General features: G+C 38.8%; 1 protein-coding gene across 2 annotated transcripts; it reads right to left on the bottom strand.

Moving 5' to 3' along the window:
- Positions 1 to 731: 731 nt before the first annotated feature.
- Positions 732 to 17,471, bottom strand: LOC141807311 (copine-3-like). 2 transcript variants are annotated; one of them, XM_074693230.1, is made up of 17 exons: positions 17,402 to 17,471; positions 15,900 to 16,089; positions 15,569 to 15,748; positions 15,357 to 15,431; positions 14,316 to 14,387; positions 12,112 to 12,192; positions 11,732 to 11,821; positions 8,742 to 8,840; positions 8,463 to 8,549; positions 8,279 to 8,338; positions 8,043 to 8,176; positions 7,148 to 7,202; positions 6,954 to 7,005; positions 6,242 to 6,375; positions 5,448 to 5,684; positions 5,231 to 5,345; positions 2,479 to 2,618 (listed from the first exon to the last, which is right to left on the bottom strand). In XM_074693230.1, the coding sequence occupies exons 2-16, from the start codon at positions 16,056 to 16,058 to the stop codon at positions 5,235 to 5,237; spliced, it is 1,626 nt and encodes a 541-aa protein (XP_074549331.1). In that variant the 5' UTR covers positions 16,059 to 16,089; positions 17,402 to 17,471; the 3' UTR covers positions 2,479 to 2,618; positions 5,231 to 5,234. The 2 variants fall into 2 exon arrangements, with proteins under 2 accessions (XP_074549329.1, XP_074549331.1); XM_074693228.1 differs by lacking the exon at positions 5,231 to 5,345 and having other exon boundaries at positions 732 to 2,618.
- Positions 17,472 to 19,375: the final 1,904 nt, after the last annotated feature.

Here is a 19,375-nt window from a genome sequence, read left to right as displayed (position 1 = left end):
TTAAACTGGGACACCTTAAAAGGGAAATAGTGTTGGACTAATCAGGGATTACTGGATGTCCATCAGTGATCAAAACTATCTCAGAATAACTGCACACCATACTGACATAGATTGGTCATTTTGTGCATATACTCCATACATTACTCAATGCGCTTTAGAGTTAACCTTAAAAAGAAAGTACAAGTGAACCCTGTATTTGACAGAGCAACCACTATGGCGCTCTTCTCCTCCCTCTTAGTCATGCTTCCAGACCATATGAGTGTTGCAAAGATGCATTCATATAAAAATAAAATCTAAAAGTGAAGATCAAAAAGTAAAAGGCAGTACATTCATCTGTTTGCCTGACCAAAACACTGTTAAAACTTACTCAATATAATTATATATAATTGACATTTAATAGTTATAATTAATGTCAGTTTTGGGGTTTTAAAAATAATTGAAGATGTAATAAACTGTGGCTGAATAATTCATTGGACAGAAGCTACAATATGGTTGATTAATGATGTTATAGATAAACAAAGCCGGGCTTTTTTTTTGTCAGAGCTGCAGTCTCAGTTGTATTTGGCTGTGAAAATCTAATTTTGACATGGAGGAGTTGAACAGGTATTTGTAATGTGTATTCAGTCTGATAATTAGTAACTAAAACCCAGTTACCATGTCCTAACTATGCCAAAAGTAGTGTTACACCATGCCTTTAAAATCACAAAAGACCAAACTTACAAACTCCTGATTTCAGATTTATTCATATTCAATACAACCATCTTTTATGATTAAAAATATCAACAAGCATTCCAAGGATGCATCTTAAAAGATTAAATCAATACTTTGTAAAAATACAGATTTTTAATATTAGCAGACAGACAGCAGCCAGACAAACATAAAAACTAATATTTAAGGTGATAAAACACTAATTTGATGAAGCAAAAGCCAGCATATATATTGCACTATTTCTATTTACATCAAATACTGATCAAATCAAAGTCCATAAGGAAGACTGGTTTACTACACAAGGCAATGCCACAAAGACTGGTGCAACATAATCATAAAAATATTTTTTAACACTTATTATATGTTTTAATAACAGTCAGATAAATGAGTGTAAACACATTTTTAAGACAGAGTGAGCCTACTTAAGAGTAAATGTCCAGTAATTAGGTACTGATGATAAATGCTTCCAGGTAGATCTTTTCTTTGATAAGTCACTGAATCTAAAAAAGAAAGTAGAGTAAAAAAACAAAACAAAAAAAAAACAGGAAGTGCACAAGATCAAAGTTTTTGTTGTGTAAAGATATAAAAGGTTTTCATTTAAACAAACATTGATCCATAATGAAGGCCTCCAGGATGTAAACACAGCTGAATAATATTTGAAAATCTAGATATTTTTCCTTTAATTCCATTACAAATAAGATTCAATTTTGTGGAAGCACAATGCATGAAGACTCTTGATGGATGTTTTAGGGAGACATTGGAGAAAATGTTGGGAACATGAACAACACTTTGAAAATCCTGGCAGATAGTGTGACTGAGAAGCCTGATGTTAGCTGCCTTAGTTTTTCTGTATGACTTTGACAAATGTTGGAAACAACGGTTTAGACACAAAATTGGACCTACACTGTAATAAAAGTGTTGATAATTAATGACGAGACTGATTTCCTCTTTTACGTGAGCATACTCAGAGTCAGAAAATAAGAGGCACGCCGCTCCATCCCCAACTGAGCCCAAGCACAATCAACTCTCATACAAGTACCACGCTTTAACACGATGCACGTTTTAACATCATAGTGTCCTTTTTTCAATCAAGTAGAGACATCAACAACACAGAGAACATGGCTGGTTTTACTGACTTTGTGGCTTGTTTTGAGTCGTTTTGGTTGAATGTAGCCCTCTAACATGCTGGGATTTCTCAATTATGTAGGGCGTCTCTTTCATCTTTTCGTGTCATATCTACTCTGTGTACCTGTGCTTGTGTTTGTGCATGAAGACTTGCCACAATAAAGCCTTCCTCTTCAAACCAAGCCAGGGCCAAGGAAGCGCATTGTGCTTGGATGAAGCCCTTGCACCGGTCAAATACACTTTTTGAATCTAACTCGAATGTCAGACGTTGTTGAGACAGCCTCCACAAAGACGTCCCAGTGTATGAAACTCCCAATGTAGTAGAGCTCTCTTGAGTAAAGTTGGGCAGTTTTTAAATTCTTTCTCTTCAAATCCATCAAAAATAATTTGACTGAAACAAACCTGGCACCTGAGTCACATAAATCAATGAGTAAAGGCAATATCCTACATCTATGTAAAGCACTTGTTAGTAGATAACTACTGAAGATGTCAGTCCTTTGAGGCGTCATATTGATGATGATAATAACATATAAAATCATAACTGTGCATAACTGCTGCATGCTGATATAGTATCTACATACATGATTCATAAAAATAGTGAGTGTCTGTGTAGATGGAGTGGCACTGAGGACAGAAGTTCTCCCGAGTCAGGATGCATCACTCGGGGGTGCAGATGCTGTAGGAGTGGAGTTGTTTGGCGGCCTCAGTTTCATGGTGTTAAAGAACCCTGTCACCTGGCCAGGGACTTCTGCCAGGACGCTCTGAGCGAGCATTTCTTGAGGACCCTGAGGTAGAGGAGGAGAGAGAGAGTGGAGATATTAAAGTGAAAAAACATTTAAACGAAGGGTTAGTAAAGGCAGCAACCAGGGGAAATGATTTAAGCAGCAACACAACAAAAGCAGAATGAGCCACAAGTCTGAACACTACATGGATCTGATATTAAGTTATAGTTAGTATGACAGTTCCTAAAGTCTCCGTACTAAAACAGCACACTGACAGTGACTGTGCTCTACTCTCTGCAAAGGTTATATTTCTACTCTTTTTTAAACTGCTTTTAATTCTGTTGTTAGAAAATGAATTAGTAAAAGCAAAGTCAGAATGCACATTACAGATGGTTCAATGATATCTACACTCTAATTTGTCTGAAGCTCTGGATATATTAAGCTAATATGTTGTTTTAGGTGGATATCCTACTTTCTGTGTGCACAAGCCATGCTATAACAAAAAAAAAACTTTTCAAACATTTTGAAAATCTTGCAACAATAAAAGTCACAGATTATCAAAGTGTAGTTTCATTATTGTCTTTCTCGAACGTATGAGTTTAAGCAATGTATTCATAGTTGACCCCTGTGCATCAGTTAGACTTACTCTCTGTTAGTGTTACACTTACATGTAACTTTTACATCTACAAAGGAGCAGATATTGGTCTGCAAAGTCAGACTGGTCAGCCTGTTCAGGGTCATGTAAACGGAAATAGTTAAGGTCAACCAACCCATGAAAAAGTGTCCTGTTAACCAGATGATTTATGTTAGTGTATTAAGATGAGACACGCATGTTTTCGTTATGCCATTCAGCAGATCAATTTGAATAAAAAAAATACTCTGTTTTTATTCAGGTTGAAAGAGTTTAACTACATCCATGATTTCACATCTTTGAAACGAGGCCTTTGTGTAGTCATAATTATTTGTATTTTTAAACAACTTTGAAAACGACACGCAGAGCAATGGAAAGAAATGTGCTTTTTAAAATCCATGTATTCAGAGAACAGAAGAGGAACTATAATAGAGCCTTGAGGGACCCCACCATGAAGTGTGGTAGCTATAGTGTTGGCAGGGATGAATGGCAAAAGTCCCCTCTGATAGACAGGACTGATATCAATAATATGGCAAAAGCCCCAAAAACAATCCAAATCTGGACAAACAGGCCAACTGTTCTGTGTGTGGAGACAGACTGGGCTGTCACCCAGAAAGTTAAACATCTTTTACCTGTATGAGTTTCTCTTTCTCTGTCATGTATTTACCCATAGCATATTGATAAAAGGGTCCCCTCTTTCCAGCTCTTCATTTATATGTGGACAGGTTTGAGCTCTTTAAAGGCAGTAGCACTCTGTACAGCTCTGGAGATGCTGACAGCTTTGCTCCACAATCCAACACAACACAAGAGCAAACTGCAAAGATCTGCAGAACGTCAAAGCCCTATTTGTTCTAGAATATCATCAGGGAAATTTACTGTGAATCAAACTTCAAGGTAGGTGATGCAAATGATGCATATGTCTTGGGGCTGCAAGAAAATTTATTAATTTCCACTGCCCCAGTAGGCAGTAAGTCAACCAAGCTAGACGCCTTGTCTTAACCAAAGCTTTTTCCAGTGAAGGCGAACATTTTTTAACTCTGCAATGGAGTCTCAGTGTATTTGAACAACCTCAAAAAACCTCCTGCAGCTGGAAGCTTCACTGAGAATCTGCCCCAGTCTCACATTCTTGGAGACTCTTTTGGGTCTTTGGGCAGAAATCTTCAGCTTGGTGTGAAATACTGCGCTCATTACAGTTGCTTTTCACCCAGCTATTTAGTCCAAGTTGGGGATGTGGGATTACTTCAAAACATCCAAAACATTCTCCATGGAGTGGCTTTTCTGATCTCAAACAGACCAGTAGATGTGTCTTCTATCTCCATGCTTCAGCCTGAGGAAGTTCTCGAGCTTGTGCAACAATTTCTAACTTTGTGCAACAATTTCTAACTCTGGAAATTCACAGCTAATAACCACAGCGCCCCAGCTCTGTGTCTTCATTAGTGTTTTTTGGGATGAAAGAGGAAACTACGAGAACCTGACAGAGGGGAAACAGCTAGTCCAACTTTGTCTGGTAACTATGAACAAATCATTATTGTGATATTGTGATGTTATCGCATAGTGACCCAAGTATTGTGATGCCTACTGTATTGAGAGGTTCTTGCCAATACTCACCCCTATTCTAAAGGCTATGTCCAATTGAGAATGCTGATGCTTCCACATTAAAAAATAAGACTTTTTCTCATCTGATTTTTTTCTTTTACCATCTGAGGTTTAGTGTATTCATGCATCACAATGGAAACACAACATCAATAGTTATAATAAATATCAATACACATATTGGGTGTTGCCATTCTGGTTTCAAAGCAACTTCTTGAGACTAAGTCAAAATAACAAGATATATATTTTTTTATCATGACACGGCCTAAAAATACTGAGATATGAATTAAATGCCATATCGCCCAGCCCTACTCAGACTGACCAGCCTGATGACATGACTAAGAGTTAAAGGAATTTAAAGCTCACAAAAAGTTATTTTTAAGCATGCAGCTTTGAATCAAAAGGAAGGAAGGAGGAGGGGATCAAAAGCGGGGAATCGGGGATAGCCTACATGTCTAGGAGGGGCTGGGCTCGGTGGGGGGCTTCAGGTGAAATAAATTGAAGAAGGAGGCCACTTGATCAGGCAGCTCTGCCAACACACTTTGAGCAAGGGCTGCAGTGCCTGCCTGGAATAAGACGTGCAGACATTGAAATGGAACATGATTTCAGGGTTACAGACAATTAGGTACTGCATGCCTGCAGGGACACAGCTGTTTGATGCAACTTACATTTTGGAACTGCCTGAAAGGAACAAACTGCACGATGTCTCTCATGGCAGCTTCCCCCGTCACAGAGCGTAAGATCCCATCGTCTCCATCCAGGAACTCCATGGCACTGAAGTCGGCTCCCCCAACCCCAACAATGATGATAGACATGGGGAGACGTGAGGCGTTAACGATTGCGCTGCGAGTCTCATCCATGTCTGTGATCACCCCGTCAGTGATGATCAGCAGGACAAAGTATTGCTGAGAAAAATTAAAATACAGAATGACAGTATTAATAAATAAGATGGATAAGTTGTTTTTACTTTTGTTGGCGGTTCTGGAAGTTTCCAACAAATCCAAACTATAACTTAGGTTGGATAACACTATGTATGTACTTAAGTTTTAATACTTTGATGCAGGGGCTGACGTGGTTCTAATCTTTCTCTATGAAGGATAAGATGTGAATAAAAAGTGAAGGTCAATAGCTAACACCCTATGATTCTTACTGGACTATTCTTTGTACAAATATGTTTAAAAATTAAATGATACACTTGTATCTGGTAAACTCTTGGTCATTCTTTCAGTTAAGGTTTTTATAGAGGTCAGACTTTACCAGACACCTTTCATGGATTATGAGAGAAAAAATAAGAATAATTTCCTCAGAATAACTCTAGAACTTAGGTTCTGAAGATCCTAAATTATTAAAATTGTCTTAATTTTTACCAGTATTGAATTGTGAATGCAACAAGTATAATAACAAATACACACAACAGGGACAATGTCCTCCTGAGACTGAGTAGAGACTTTATGACACTCACTGAGGCAGTGTCCTGCCGGATGGCCTGTCGTCCAAAACAGGCCACGTGGTTGATGATCGGGGAGAAGTTTGTAGGACCGTAAAGCTTCACCTGAGGCAGACACTGCTGATAGGCCTGAATCACTCCCTCTATACCTAAAACACACACACACACAAACACACGATGATCAGAACCCTTTTTATCTGCTCACTGACTGACCAGTTTTTCTAATTACGATGTTTAACACAGATGCTAAACACACAGAATCACTTAACAGACCAGATCTGAAAATAATGTTACAGAAACCACGTTTGCTTTCAACCACCCAGCCCTTAGTCAGGGGATGAGGAAGACATTGAGGGAGAAAATCAGGTCACAAGAGAGAAAAAAGCAGATACACTTGTGGAAACTGACTCTTAAGAATTTACTAGAAGAAACTTCAAGCTTGAGGATAACAGCTTTTTCAACTTAAAAGAAACAATACAAAATGTTTTTTTTCTTCCCCCATTGCAGGTTGTTTTTTAATCCAAGAAATTCAAGCATCATTTTTGTGTTTTAATGAAATAAATGTCTTGAACTAAGATGTTGGTCTGGACTTAACGGATGAATTTGACTCATAATTCCGACAAGACCTTTTTTCCTGATAAAGCGATAAACTTGCATAAATATATCCACATTTAAACAAATCAAACTTCATGCCAACAGTCACTTTATAGCTTGAGTTTTTTATTACCTGCACAAAACGGGTTTGATGGGTTGAAGTTGATGGGGAACTCGTGGCAGACCTGGAGGACAAAAAAACGTTCATTATGAAACACATTCTGCTGAGTTAAGTCTAAGTTTTCTTTTTTGTATCGGGGACTGTTGTGATCACTCAGTGAATGACATTTACAAATAATCTGTCATTCAATGAAAGCGAACCATCACCTGCATTGTGGGAGGGACCTGAGCTCCAAATCCAAACGCAGGAAACATCTTATCACTTCAGACAGGAGATGAATGACAGGGGAGGGTTAGTCAGGATAAGACAAATTTAAACAGGTCACTTTGTGCTGGAGTGATTTGTTATCAGAAAAAAACACCTTGAAAAAAAAAACCTTAAAGTGATAATCCAGGATGGAACAAGTTGGGTCCTATCACAAGGTTTAGGGCAGAAATTACCCCTACAGCAGTGTTTTTGTGCAGCAGAAGACCAGAGCGCTCCCACCAAAAACCCCCTCCCTACTCCTCTGCCGGTTTCCTCTGCACTCAGACGGGGCCAATTTTTACTTGACCAAAAACACAAATAAACAGACTCCCACCGAAAAAGTCTGTTATCGGTCTGCATTCACGCTTTATTTAGAGAATTTTCAGCACGTTACTTTCACACAGAAACGCCGCTAAATAAGGCTCTAGTTCTCATCGTGTCGTAAAACGGCGCTACCTCCACAGCCACAGCTGGCTATGAGGCGCTCGCCGCTTGGTGTATCAGTCCGCGCGCGAGGCGTGCCAGATAAAAACAAATGCAGGTAGTCTGCCAGGATGAAGAGACACGATGAGAACTAGAGCCTTATTTAGCTGTGTTTTTGTGTGAAAGTAACGCGCTGAATATTCTGTGAATATCAGACTTTTTTGGTGGGAGTCCGTTTATTTGTGTTTTTGGTCAAGTAAAATATGGCCCCATCTGTGTGCAGAGGAAACCGGCAGAGGAGCAGGGAGGGGGTGTTTGGTGCGTGCGCCCTGGGCTTCTGCTGCACAAAATCACTGCTGTAGGAGTAATTTCTGCCCCAAACCTTGTGATAGGACCCAACTCGTTCCACCTCGGAGTATCACTTTAATGTACCTGTCATAATCCTGGATGACGTTACCCACTGCCCAGATAGCTGCCAGGTATTCATTGTAGCCCTGAGGGTTGATGTAATGAAGAGACTGAGGCGTTCTGGGATCACCGTTAGAGCCGGTGAAATCTATAGCAATCTGTCCCAGAAGAGAGGGATGAAAAGGTGAAAAAAGCTTTAATAGCATCAGAATACCTGATCATTCAGAGTCATGGGTAAGAGGAACAGTTTTTGTTCTTACAGTGAAGTTAATCTGGCAGCCGCCCATTATAAAATCCAGAAACGTGTACTCCTTTATGACCTACAGATAAACAATGATAACAGAAAATAAAGTTAGTGTAAAGACAGACATGATAACGTGCAAATGTCTCTTGATGTGAGAAAACAAAAAGTAAATAGCAAACAAGTGTGAAGATCAACACTACCTGACACTTTTTTATGACAACAACACCAGAATTCTTGTATCCTTTCTTCTTCTGTTTTTTCTTGCTGTTGATGCAATCAAACTCAGCCTGCAAAGACCAAAAACACACCAGTTGTCAGATGAACTATGTTTACATATTCACACTTGATAAGCTTGATTTGGCCTTAAAATGAGAATAAATGTGTAGAAGTTTTTTATGTATAAAAACTGTTTTTCCTTTAGTTTTCTGTTTAAGTAAAATGTTAAATCAACACAAAGACAGGAAGAGAAGAGAGCTCACAGCATATGTCTGAGACGCCTGCTGGATGTGTGCGAGTGTTGTTTCAAAGCTTCCGATAAAATCATGAGAGCCGCTGCTGTTGTAGTCATAACAGTCCACCTGGCAAAAATAAATAATTAAACAAACATAGTTAATGGATTAATATAATATTGATCAGTTAACTGAACTATAATAATCATAGTGTGAGAGCATCAAATCAAAGCAGCTAAGACATGCTTTGGATGAGGAGGCTCAGGTGTACGACACACTAATAGCAAAAATCTAGAGGAAACACATAAACAAGTTTTCTAAGTCTACTAGTCTGTTAACATGTTCAGAGAAGATACCTGATCAGACTCTGCACCTCTGAGCTCCTTTCACAGTGAGAAAACAGGTAAAAGACAAACAGGTGTGGAGACATCATGTAGAAAACAGTGCAAACTGTGAGGCACTGCAGTCAGTCAAGAGATGATGAATTCAGAAAGCTCATGAAAAACTAAAGAAAGAATCTATCTTAAGGGAAAACAGCTACTGTCTGAGAAGTTGGCACATTGGTTAACTTACTGACAGACTATGATTGGTTCACAGTTGGTAACTAATATTTAAAGTGAAGGGTACAAACATTTACAGAGAGACTGATGAACTCTATTCACTTTAAAGCCCCACTCCAGATTACTTTGGCGTTTAGTGACATAACCTCTGTCTTTGCTGATCCTTAAAGGGATAGTTCAGTTTTTTTGAAGTGGGGTTGTATGAGCTCTATGTGACCACTAAGGACATTAGATACAGTAGAAAGTTGTCTCCTCTCCCTCAGTAAGACACAGACTGTAATCGCTGGTGACGAGGAAATAGGTGCTAACAGGGAGAGACCGTACCAGATTCAAAGGCTATTTTCTCTGCCTACAAGAACTAAAATCAAAAAGTAATACCACAGTTTAAGAATACGCTACATAAAATAAATTTAATAATCTAATAATTAACTGGACATCAAGATAGAGTCGGAAATACTCAGTGGTGTAAATGTCTGAGCTGTGACTTAATGCCCATGGATGCTGAGTGTTACTGCTGTCACGAGTGGAACTTGGTTACAGACACTCTTCAGGATTTTTCTGAGCACACTGCTGGCTCTCAAGCCGTCTGTATGACTCATCACACAGATTTCCCTGCTCTTCTGAATTCTGGAGTGTCCTGTAACAGCAACAACAACAACAACAGTCGTGGCAGCAGTAACACTCAGCATCTTGATGTCCAGTGTCCGTGGATGTTTCCTCTGTATTCCTTTCAGTTGCCATCTGTAGCATCTCCTCTTCTGTGTACTTCGGTTCATACAGGTATCCTTTTGGTTCCACAGTGAATGGAACTTCATCGTCGCTGTCATAGCCACTCATTTTGAATTTCCTACGCTACCTCACAATCCTTAGAGTACAAACAAAAGAATTATGATACTTGATCAAACTTACACGAGGCTACAACCAGCGCTCGAAGCAGCTTGTTTACATTCCCTACAGCTGAAAGGAGGGGGGGGGGCAAAGCGCACTAGCGCTGCGCGGAAGGACACATGACCAGTTAGTTAGGTCCGGATAAATGTTTATATTTCCGAAGACTTAATGCACTTAAAAATATTTTATGTAGCGTACTCTTAAACTGTGGTATTACTTTTTGATTTTAGTTCTTGTAGGCAGAGAAAATAGCCTTTGAATCTGGTACCGTCCCTCCCTGTTAGCGTCTATTTCCTCGTCACCATTGATTACAGTCTGTGTCTTACTGAGGGAGAGGAGACAACTTTCTACTGTATCTAATGTCCTTAGTGGTCACTTAGAGCTCATACAACCCCACTTCAAAAAAACTGAACTATCCCTTTAATGTTGCTGATTAGACAGATAATTCCATGTTTTGCACTTGAAACCAAAAAACTTTAGTTGTGTCTGAACACTTCATTACAATCAAACTCTCTCATTCATTCTAGTGTATTCTTTTAACACATCAGTTATTGTCAGGCAAAATATGCTTCTGAAAGCCAACTTTTTGAGCACATTGCCAGCATTTAGTGAATATCAAACTGCACTGTAATAATAAGAAATAATTCCTCCTCAGATTATCAAAGACGGCAGCAGAGATGTCATCAAATTGGACTGTATCCCTCCTGCTTTTGCTCTCCTTACAGACTGTTTTTCCTGCAGACACTATGTATTTACTGTTGAGATCAGCTGGAGTGGGAACCATACATAACACAGTGATGGGCCTGATTAACTGCGACAAAAGTCTTTTTTTCGTAATTCAGACGATATGTAGTGTAAACAGTATGCTCATACCCCACTTACAGTCACAAATCAAACACTAAACCAAGATAATAACACAGATAAGCCAACCAATGTGCCAACATATCTTAAATTTGATTTGTGTTCCCCTAAGATAGATGTAGATGCATCTATGACTTGGCCTGTCCTCCGACAGACACTGCATCCTCCAGGAACAGAGCACTGACAGTGAGGACAGGAAACTTACTTCCTCTGGGGACTTGGAAGTATCTCTTCCTGACAAGTGTGCGTTTAAAGGGTTAGAAACAAAAAAACAACATATGAACTAAAGCTAGCACACAGATACTGTGATGTCGGTAAGCATAGCTGAAACATCTCCTGAAGGTTAATAAGAATCTTAATCTGAAGTGCTAGGAAGTACATGTGGTATACTCTGAGGTTATCTTTCAGCGACACTTTCTGAAAATCAGTTCCACCAGATCTCACACACTTCCTCAAATCACATCATAGAAAGCAACACAAGAAAATCCTCCATCAATCACAGTAACGCTAATCCACTCCTGAGACAATCATATGAAGTAAGTTTTCTGCTGTTTCACAATTTTACGACGAAAACCAAGATGGACTTCACAAGATTGCAGCACCAACAGTGAAACAGTACTTGTAGGTTTGGTAACTTCCTGCCCTGACAGCAAGAGAGAGTAAAAACTCTGCGATCTGTGATCAGTCTTACAGTTGAATCTGTGTATTTACCTTTATGGGTTTCTCCACATCACCTCCACACAGAGACTGCAGTGAGATACGGAATGGCCTCCAGACAGGGTTCAAGTTGTGTTTCACCACCTACGATTTAAATTAAAGAGGTGGATGTACGTCAAAGTTTCTGATACATCTTACTTTGGGTTCACATCAAATGCAAAGAACATCATTTTTGCAAAGGGAAATTGTATGTTAGGTGTATGTGAAGATGGGAGAACACACAAGTTCAGTCCCACTGACATGAGAATGAAGTGAGCTGTTAAAAGGAATTATCTGCACCTTGTGAGAACACATCATGAGAAAACATAGTTTACCCATGTAGTTTTCAAAACCCTTCAACAAGGCAGAATCCGACAGAATATGTATGTTTGTACCTCTGTCCTGTGAGCAAGTTGCCATCCAGTTTCTGTCTGCCTGTGAAATTCCAGGAAAGGGTCGGACTTCCCAAAAAAATCCTGGAATTACATGAGGAAAATAATGTTAGACTGAATAACATTTTTTTCTCAGCTGTGCTGCCTTTTTTAGCTTTATTTTGGGGGTTTTATACCTCTTGTAGAAGCTAAAATAAGTTTAGCTGTTTTTACTTTCTTTGCAGTGTAGATGGCGTTGTCACCTTGATGACATCATTACCCTTTATTCATTCCAGGGGTGTGGTTATTCTTTTTTTTTACTTATTATGTATGGTGGCGAGAATTTAGAACAAAAGGACAGAGCAGAGTCTCAGAGTAGGAAGCTCAGATATTTTTTGTTGACCGTCACCTTTTCAGCCTATCTTTTTATTATTCTACCAGCATTGTTTGTTTAGTTTTTCATCGAGTATCATTTTTCCACATTTGCCTGAATTACATATTGGCTCGTTTTGGATTTTGGATTTTTTGCACAATAAACCCTTCGAACTGATCACTGGACTTGTATTGAACCTTTTTTGGACGTGTCACAAAGAAGAGCTTAACCCAGTGGCTGAACAATTGTTCGACAGCCGCACACCTCTAATATAAAAGATAAGAAGATTAATAGTGAAGGAAACTGGGAGGAGAGAGAGAAATGACATGCTGCAAGAAGCCAGACCCGAGCTGACTACAGCTTTAGTACATGGGGCGCCTGATAAACCACTAACCCAAACTGACACCCTGAAAAGACACTGACGTGGCTTTAGTTTATTCTGTCTTTTCAAAGGATTCACTCACCGAGGTTGTTTGTTCAGAGAGAACAAGGAATTTCGCCCTGGGCGCTAAGTAAAGAGACACTGAATACATTCACATGCACAGCTAAGTGAAGCTACGGTTATAGCTCAGTTAGATAATTAAACTGGACTGCAGTCTTTATCACAGATTAAAAGCACCAGGCAAGAATCAATTTATTGACAAAAGTATGCCTGCCTCTGCTAAAGTGCTGGGAACATTTGTGTTGTATGTCACTTTTATAAAGAAGCTTCTGCTGAATGAAACTGTAGAATTGTAAAACGTTGCTTGTCCAGCCAGATTCTGCTGCTTCTTCAGGTGACTTCTCACATACCAAAACAAAGAACAAATAGGGTATGGTCTTTGGAATTTTAATTTGGTAATATCTCTTTGAACACCCAATCAATCTTTATTTCATCTTGCTTTGTGTGCTTCTCTGTATCTTGATGTACCGTCTAATCTACTTATCTAACATCTCTCTTCTCCCTTTTCCTTGTTTTTTTTTTTAGAGATTAATGTAACCTATCTATTTGAAAGTTCCCAGATCAAACCCCACGGAGGAAAGTACATCACATCTTGTGTTTTCAATATACATATGTGTTAACCAATAAATCAAAATAAACTTAACAAAACCCCTGGATCAAAGCCTGAGGTGCAAACTATGGAGCATCCTCAGAGCGTCCAGGCCAGTGGATATGTTGGTCCAACTTTGAGGATGTCAGTCCAACTAAAATGTCTATGGTCTATGGGTCTATGGGTAAAAGTCCAAGCTCAGTCAGACCGACACAATAAATGAGTTTTTTTATCCTCATGTAAACATGGTAACTATAAATCATGACCTCTGATCAGTCCTTACAGAGAGGAAAAGGAAACAGTGTCAGATGACCTCCGATCAACTGAAAACCTTGTGACGATGTACATGAAGGGTCATTCTGGGATTCAGTCTATAAAGTTTACAGCCTGCTATCATGTTTTCTCTGCTCGGTGCACTTTAAAAAGGTGACTTGTGATTGCCTTGACTGATGATTTAAATCAGCTTTGAGGTGAGAGACTAACATTGTTCCTACAATAAACAAGACTATCAGGTTTTACTTATCACATCATGATGCATATAATGAATGAGCCTAAACAGCAAAAGCAGAACAAAATCTAGCAGGCTAACACTGGCCAATTCACAGTATTATTAAATGATGTTGCTATTTTTATTTTGAATGTAGAATTTAGGACAAATCCTTAAACATGTTAACCGCTTCAGAAAGACAGCTTTCTATGCCTACAGTTTCCAAATTCCTCTGCATGTTGCTGCAAAAATCAGTGTTATAATTTCATTTTTCAGACCACATCTAAACCATTTTGATACATAACATTTTATTTAATTATAAATTCATAATCAATACCTTTTTATCCAGTTTTCTAGCAGCAGCTTCAAACTCCACCACTCTGTTGTCTGTTCTCTCTTCAGCACATATCTACACAAAGATAAAACATTTTTGTGATAAAGCTTTCAACAAACACATTATCTAAAATTCAAATATATCAATAATCCAAATGAGGTGGGACTCGGTATAAAACTTTTATTAAGACAGATTCTGTGTGTCTGCAAATCATGTACAGTTGTTTTTTAATTCAAAAAGTAAAATACAACATACCAAAAGTTGAAAATAGAAAAGTTAGTTTTTGAATGAAAAGTTTATACTCATTTTTAAGTTTATGCAACAGTATGTTTCATAAAAATTGGAACAATGACAAAAAAATTGTGAGTTTTGTAATGTTAAAATAGAACAGCTGGATAAACATCTCCAGCAAACTTTGGTAATGATCAACTGGTTTGTAACATGGCTGGATATAAAAAGGACTTCAGAGAAGCTGAGTCCCTCAGACAGAAAGACAGGAAGAGGTTTACCACTCTGTGAGAGACTGTGTGAGCAAAGTTTTCAATACTTTCAGAACAGAGTTTTTCACCATAAAATGAGAACAAATTAGAGGGTCTCATCGTCTACAGAACATATCATTTAAAGATCCAGAGAATCGGGAGAAATTTTTGTTCAAAAGGGACCAGGACCAAAACTAATACTGGATGGACATGATACTTAGGCAGCACTCCATTAAAAAAGACATGACTCTGAAGTGAAAAATCATAATAAATCTGACATTCTTTTTAAACATTAGTGACACTGTGTCTTCCTCTCTAAAGAGGAGCACCCAGCTTGTTATCAACTCACAGCTCAAAACCAGCAGCCCTGATACTATCATAAAAGTCAATAGCATCTGTGCAGGCTCCATTAATGCTGAAAAAAATCAGCAGGTTTAGTAGCACCACATGCTGCCATTAGGGCAATGACTTTTTCAGGGAAAGGGATGTTTTTACACAGTTTTCAATTGGTGTGTTATCTTTTGTGAAAATGGAGTAGCACAGTGAACTTCAAACTGTAACTCACAGTGATGGTCCCTTTTCCTGCAGGTCTCTTGTCCTTCATGGCGAGAGGTCGGGTCAGTTTCTTTGAGGACACAATCTAAACAGAAAAATAGGTCAAGTTTATCTTTTCTTAATGACAGTATAACTTGTTATGCCATAGCACACAAAGAGATATGTTAAATAGAAATCTAATACAAAGCCAAAACAATTGTTGTGACAGCAAAGAAGGCTAACCTGTCCCAAGGTACACTCCAGTTCTCCGAGGAAGTCAGCATCATGCAGGCTGCTATTCTCACTGTCGATGTCGTACAATTCAAACCTCAGCTTCTGCACCATCTCAAAGTAATAGTCGATAACAAATGTCTTGGAAAACTGTGGGTTAAGACAGTTCTTGATTTTCTCGGTCCGGCCAATCTAACACAGACAGAGAGATGTTTCAGAATGAGGGATACTTTTGTCTGTCACTCTTTTGCTTTTTCTTGCAGTCTGAATGCTGTATTTACTTTAAACATGTCTTCAGATAGTTTTCACTTCTGCAGAGTAAAAATGCATTTAACTTCCTCACCTCAGTCCAGTGGGGCCCTGAGCTGTTCATGAGGAGTAAACACACAGGGTCAGACTTGGAGAAAGTGTCCATGTCTAGCAGGTTTTCACAGGAGATGCTTAACGCCACCTTGGTCACACAGTCGGTGGCCTTTGGCCCCGAGGTTCCCACTGCTGCCATCACTGCTCACATTCACCCTCACACACACCAACTGTGATACATAAACACAGAAAAACAGATCAGCCAGACTTTCAAGGCAGATATCAGCACATGTCGTGAGGCATTATGTTTGAGATGAAAGAGAGTTAAAATCTTTATCACTGACAGAAGTTCAAGAAAACTCTGCAAAATGCCCAATTGTGTTGTAGACAATGCACACGTTTGATCAGAAAAAAACATTATTTGCTCAGGGACATCTGGTAAATTTTGAATTACATTTTATTGACACTGTTTGCTGTGGTGTTTCATACTGGATAAGCTAACCCTGTCTGACATGACTTAAATGTCAAAGTGCTGAAACATCTGCCCTGTCCCCAAAGGCAACATCACACAGCAGCATACAGTTTACCAGCTTTACTGGGTCCCCAAACAAGGCTAAGGTCCCAGCTCAACTAACCCCTCACCTGGGCCTATTGAAATAAGGTTAAAAAAAATAGGAACCCTTTAAAATGCGAAGGGAATAACAAACTAAACCTACAAGTAACTTTTACTGAGAGCCCAAGCTTCAAATTTCCTTGTTAATCATTTGCTCCATGACTTCAGCAGACATTAGCTAAATGTACACGGCGAGGCTTCAACGCAAGAAGTTGGCACACCCAGACATGTTGAGCCATTAAAGGGGGAAAGACAAATGCCTATCGTAGCTCGTATAAGTAATTTGTCATAATAACAGTTAAGGCAGGATTATGAAAAACATTTCAAAACAGACAAATAAAGAGTCTCCAGGACACATCGGTCATTTCGGCCATTCGAGTTGGAAAAATTATAGTTTTTCCGACCAGCTTTAACTATAATGTGTCTCCACACACAGCGTCCGTGACGGCGGCACCTACTGAAAATACATCAAAAATATGAACGGAGTTTGGTGAAGCAGCAAACGCTTTAACTTTCGCATCATAAAACGCTGGAATTAACATGAAGGTAACGCATCCAGGTCTGTTTTACGATGAATATCTAATATATGTGAAACTAACATAAGTGCACTCTACATAGTTAACATGAAATGGTTTTTAACGATAGAAGAAAACCGATAGATGGAAGTGTCGTCTCCTCCTGTCTACCTCATAGCTCTCTTCTTCCTTTTATCTCTACGGAAGCACATAACGGTTAAATGAACGTTAACTTAAAGGAGTTAACGCCCATTGACGCATAACTAGCTTATGGTCACATGATACGTAAAAAGTACAGTACAAATCACAGTGTCAGCCACATAAATAACAAGGAGTGGTAGAAAAATTGACTTTTATATTTGCTTACAATGAGTAAGATAAATTGTCAATAAGACGTCAGTTTATCAGCCTTACCTTTTCAGCGAGCTGGGTTAGCATCCAGCTAGCTAGCTCTGCGTGGTGTTTCAGCGTGCGAGCTCGGAGGTGGGCGGGGTGCGTTCGTTTTCGTTACAGGCACACCCGTCGGTTGCAAACACGGGGAAATTCAGGATTGTTGCAGATTACTAAGAAAATTTGTTTGTTTTTTAAAAAAAAAAAAAAAAAAACTTGAATTAAAGCTAATTACTAGACATAATCATGATGTCACATCAGCATGAGTTGTTCCCTTGTGTCCAAAGCATGGATATTTGATTACATTTATAAACAGAAAGATAAACGTTGAAGTGGGTTGATTGGATAGAGCTCGTTTTCAATTATCGTGGATAAAATTACTTAAACATAAAATTACCACTTTATAAAAGTAAGTTGAAAAGCCTTGTAAAATGTAGACAGGGTCGAGATTAGTGCTTTTGAAATTATTTCACCCTCTATTCATCTGAAAACTGTACAACCTACCAGATGTTGAAAATAAAAACATTTTTGCATGGCGACCATCTTCACTGCACAAGTTAAGAGGTTAGAATACTGCATACAAATTCTTGTTTTTTTTCTCCTACATCTCAGAGATTTAAGGACTACATTTAAGGAGTACTTGTTTTCTTGAAGTCACCATTGTATGCAAACCTGTACACAATGTATTAACCCTTAACCCTGTAGTCCTGGTAGTAGTTGTTTTATTCACTGCAACAGAAAGATGCACAGCCTGCATAGATTGACAACACCAGAAATTAGAGCAACATAATCAGATAAAAAAAGAACAATTACATGGCTGCACATACCAAACAATGTCAAAATTTTTCACTGTTATTAAAAAATTCAGGTGTAATATGATAACTTTCAGGAAATAAATCCAAGTCCCCTCCTATGCTGTGTGAAGGCATTAAACACTCACTGAACATGCCGAAACACATTGTATCAACAGGTAAATGGTCTTTTTTCTTCAGACATGAAAACAAATCAGGGCATGTTCTGACATTTTGCAGTGAAAGCACAATGTCCAATAACATGACTCAATTGTCAACGGTCCAAATCAACACTTGAAGAATACTTAATTCTCTCCCCTAGAAATGGAGAAACAGGAAATGTTTAAAATACAAGAAGGCTTGTAGAGACTTAAAAACTTCTCTTGTCAGAATTGACAGAGAGCTAACACATCTGGCTCCATTAATGCTGAACAAAATCAGCAGGTTTAGTAGCAACACATGCTGCCATCAGGGCAATAACTTTTTCAGGGAACACCTTACATATTTCACCAAAGATAATGACAAACAACTTATGCCTCAGAACTAAGAGCCTCTCTGCGGCCGCAAACAGCAACTCTTATCTGTTAAATTTAACAGATAAGAGTTGCTTAAGCATCTGGGCACGCAGCATGGTGCAACAAAACTTGTTGCTAATGCTAGAATGAAAATATGAGGTTATGTAACACAGCAGAGTGACAATTGCAAGATTTGACTCCAACCAAGACTTAAGCAGATTAATAAAATAAGTAAAAAGATTCAACGTCTCCTGCAAATGTCACTCTGCTATGTTACATAAGGTCATTTGGGGCAAAATATCCTTCTACACTCAACACCAGAGGTATGAATCAGTTTTTGGCAAGCAAAATAAGCTGATTTATAGACACGTCTTTATTAGAGCGAATACGAGCCAGATTAAAATCACCAACTAGCCAATTGAACAGCGATATAAGGCAACTGGACGTACAGGAGGCTATCAAACACAAACACAAATAAACATCCTTAGATGATCATAAACTCGTTGTTTGAGCCCCATGAAGCCTGCTGCAGAGCCACAAAAGCGCCAAACAACATGTATTCACAGATTAACTCCAGAGGGATATTAGAGTATCTGATCAGGAGCTCACAGGATGAGGCAGAGAGTCCCATCTACTACAACGGCTGTGTGCCCTCTTGTTGACCGGAAATCAGTTTCTGACTAAAATTGACT

The sequence above is a fragment of the Halichoeres trimaculatus genome, unplaced genomic scaffold, assembly GCF_033239565.1.
Source record: "Halichoeres trimaculatus isolate MK-OKI-2021-1 unplaced genomic scaffold, fHalTri1.1 fHalTri1_scaffold_18, whole genome shotgun sequence".
NCBI classification, from domain to species: Eukaryota; Metazoa; Chordata; class Actinopteri; order Labriformes; family Labridae; genus Halichoeres; species Halichoeres trimaculatus.
The sequence above is the reverse complement of the archived record's forward strand: the minus strand, read 5'-3'. Positions and strand labels throughout refer to the sequence as shown.

Excerpts from the sequence above, each read along its gene's own strand:
- LOC141807311 (XM_074693228.1), bottom strand. The coding sequence starts at position 16,058 with ATGGCAGCAGTGGGAACCTCGGGGCCAAAGGCCACCGACTGTGTGACC. Across the intron at positions 14,388-15,356 it reads CAGGAAAAGGGACCATCACT|ATATGTGCTGAAGAGAGAAC; the intron begins GTGAGTTACAGT and ends ATCTTTGTGTAG. Across the intron at positions 8,550-8,741 it reads AGGCGTCTCAGACATATGCT|GCTGAGTTTGATTGCATCAA; the intron begins GTGAGCTCTCTT and ends TGGTCTTTGCAG.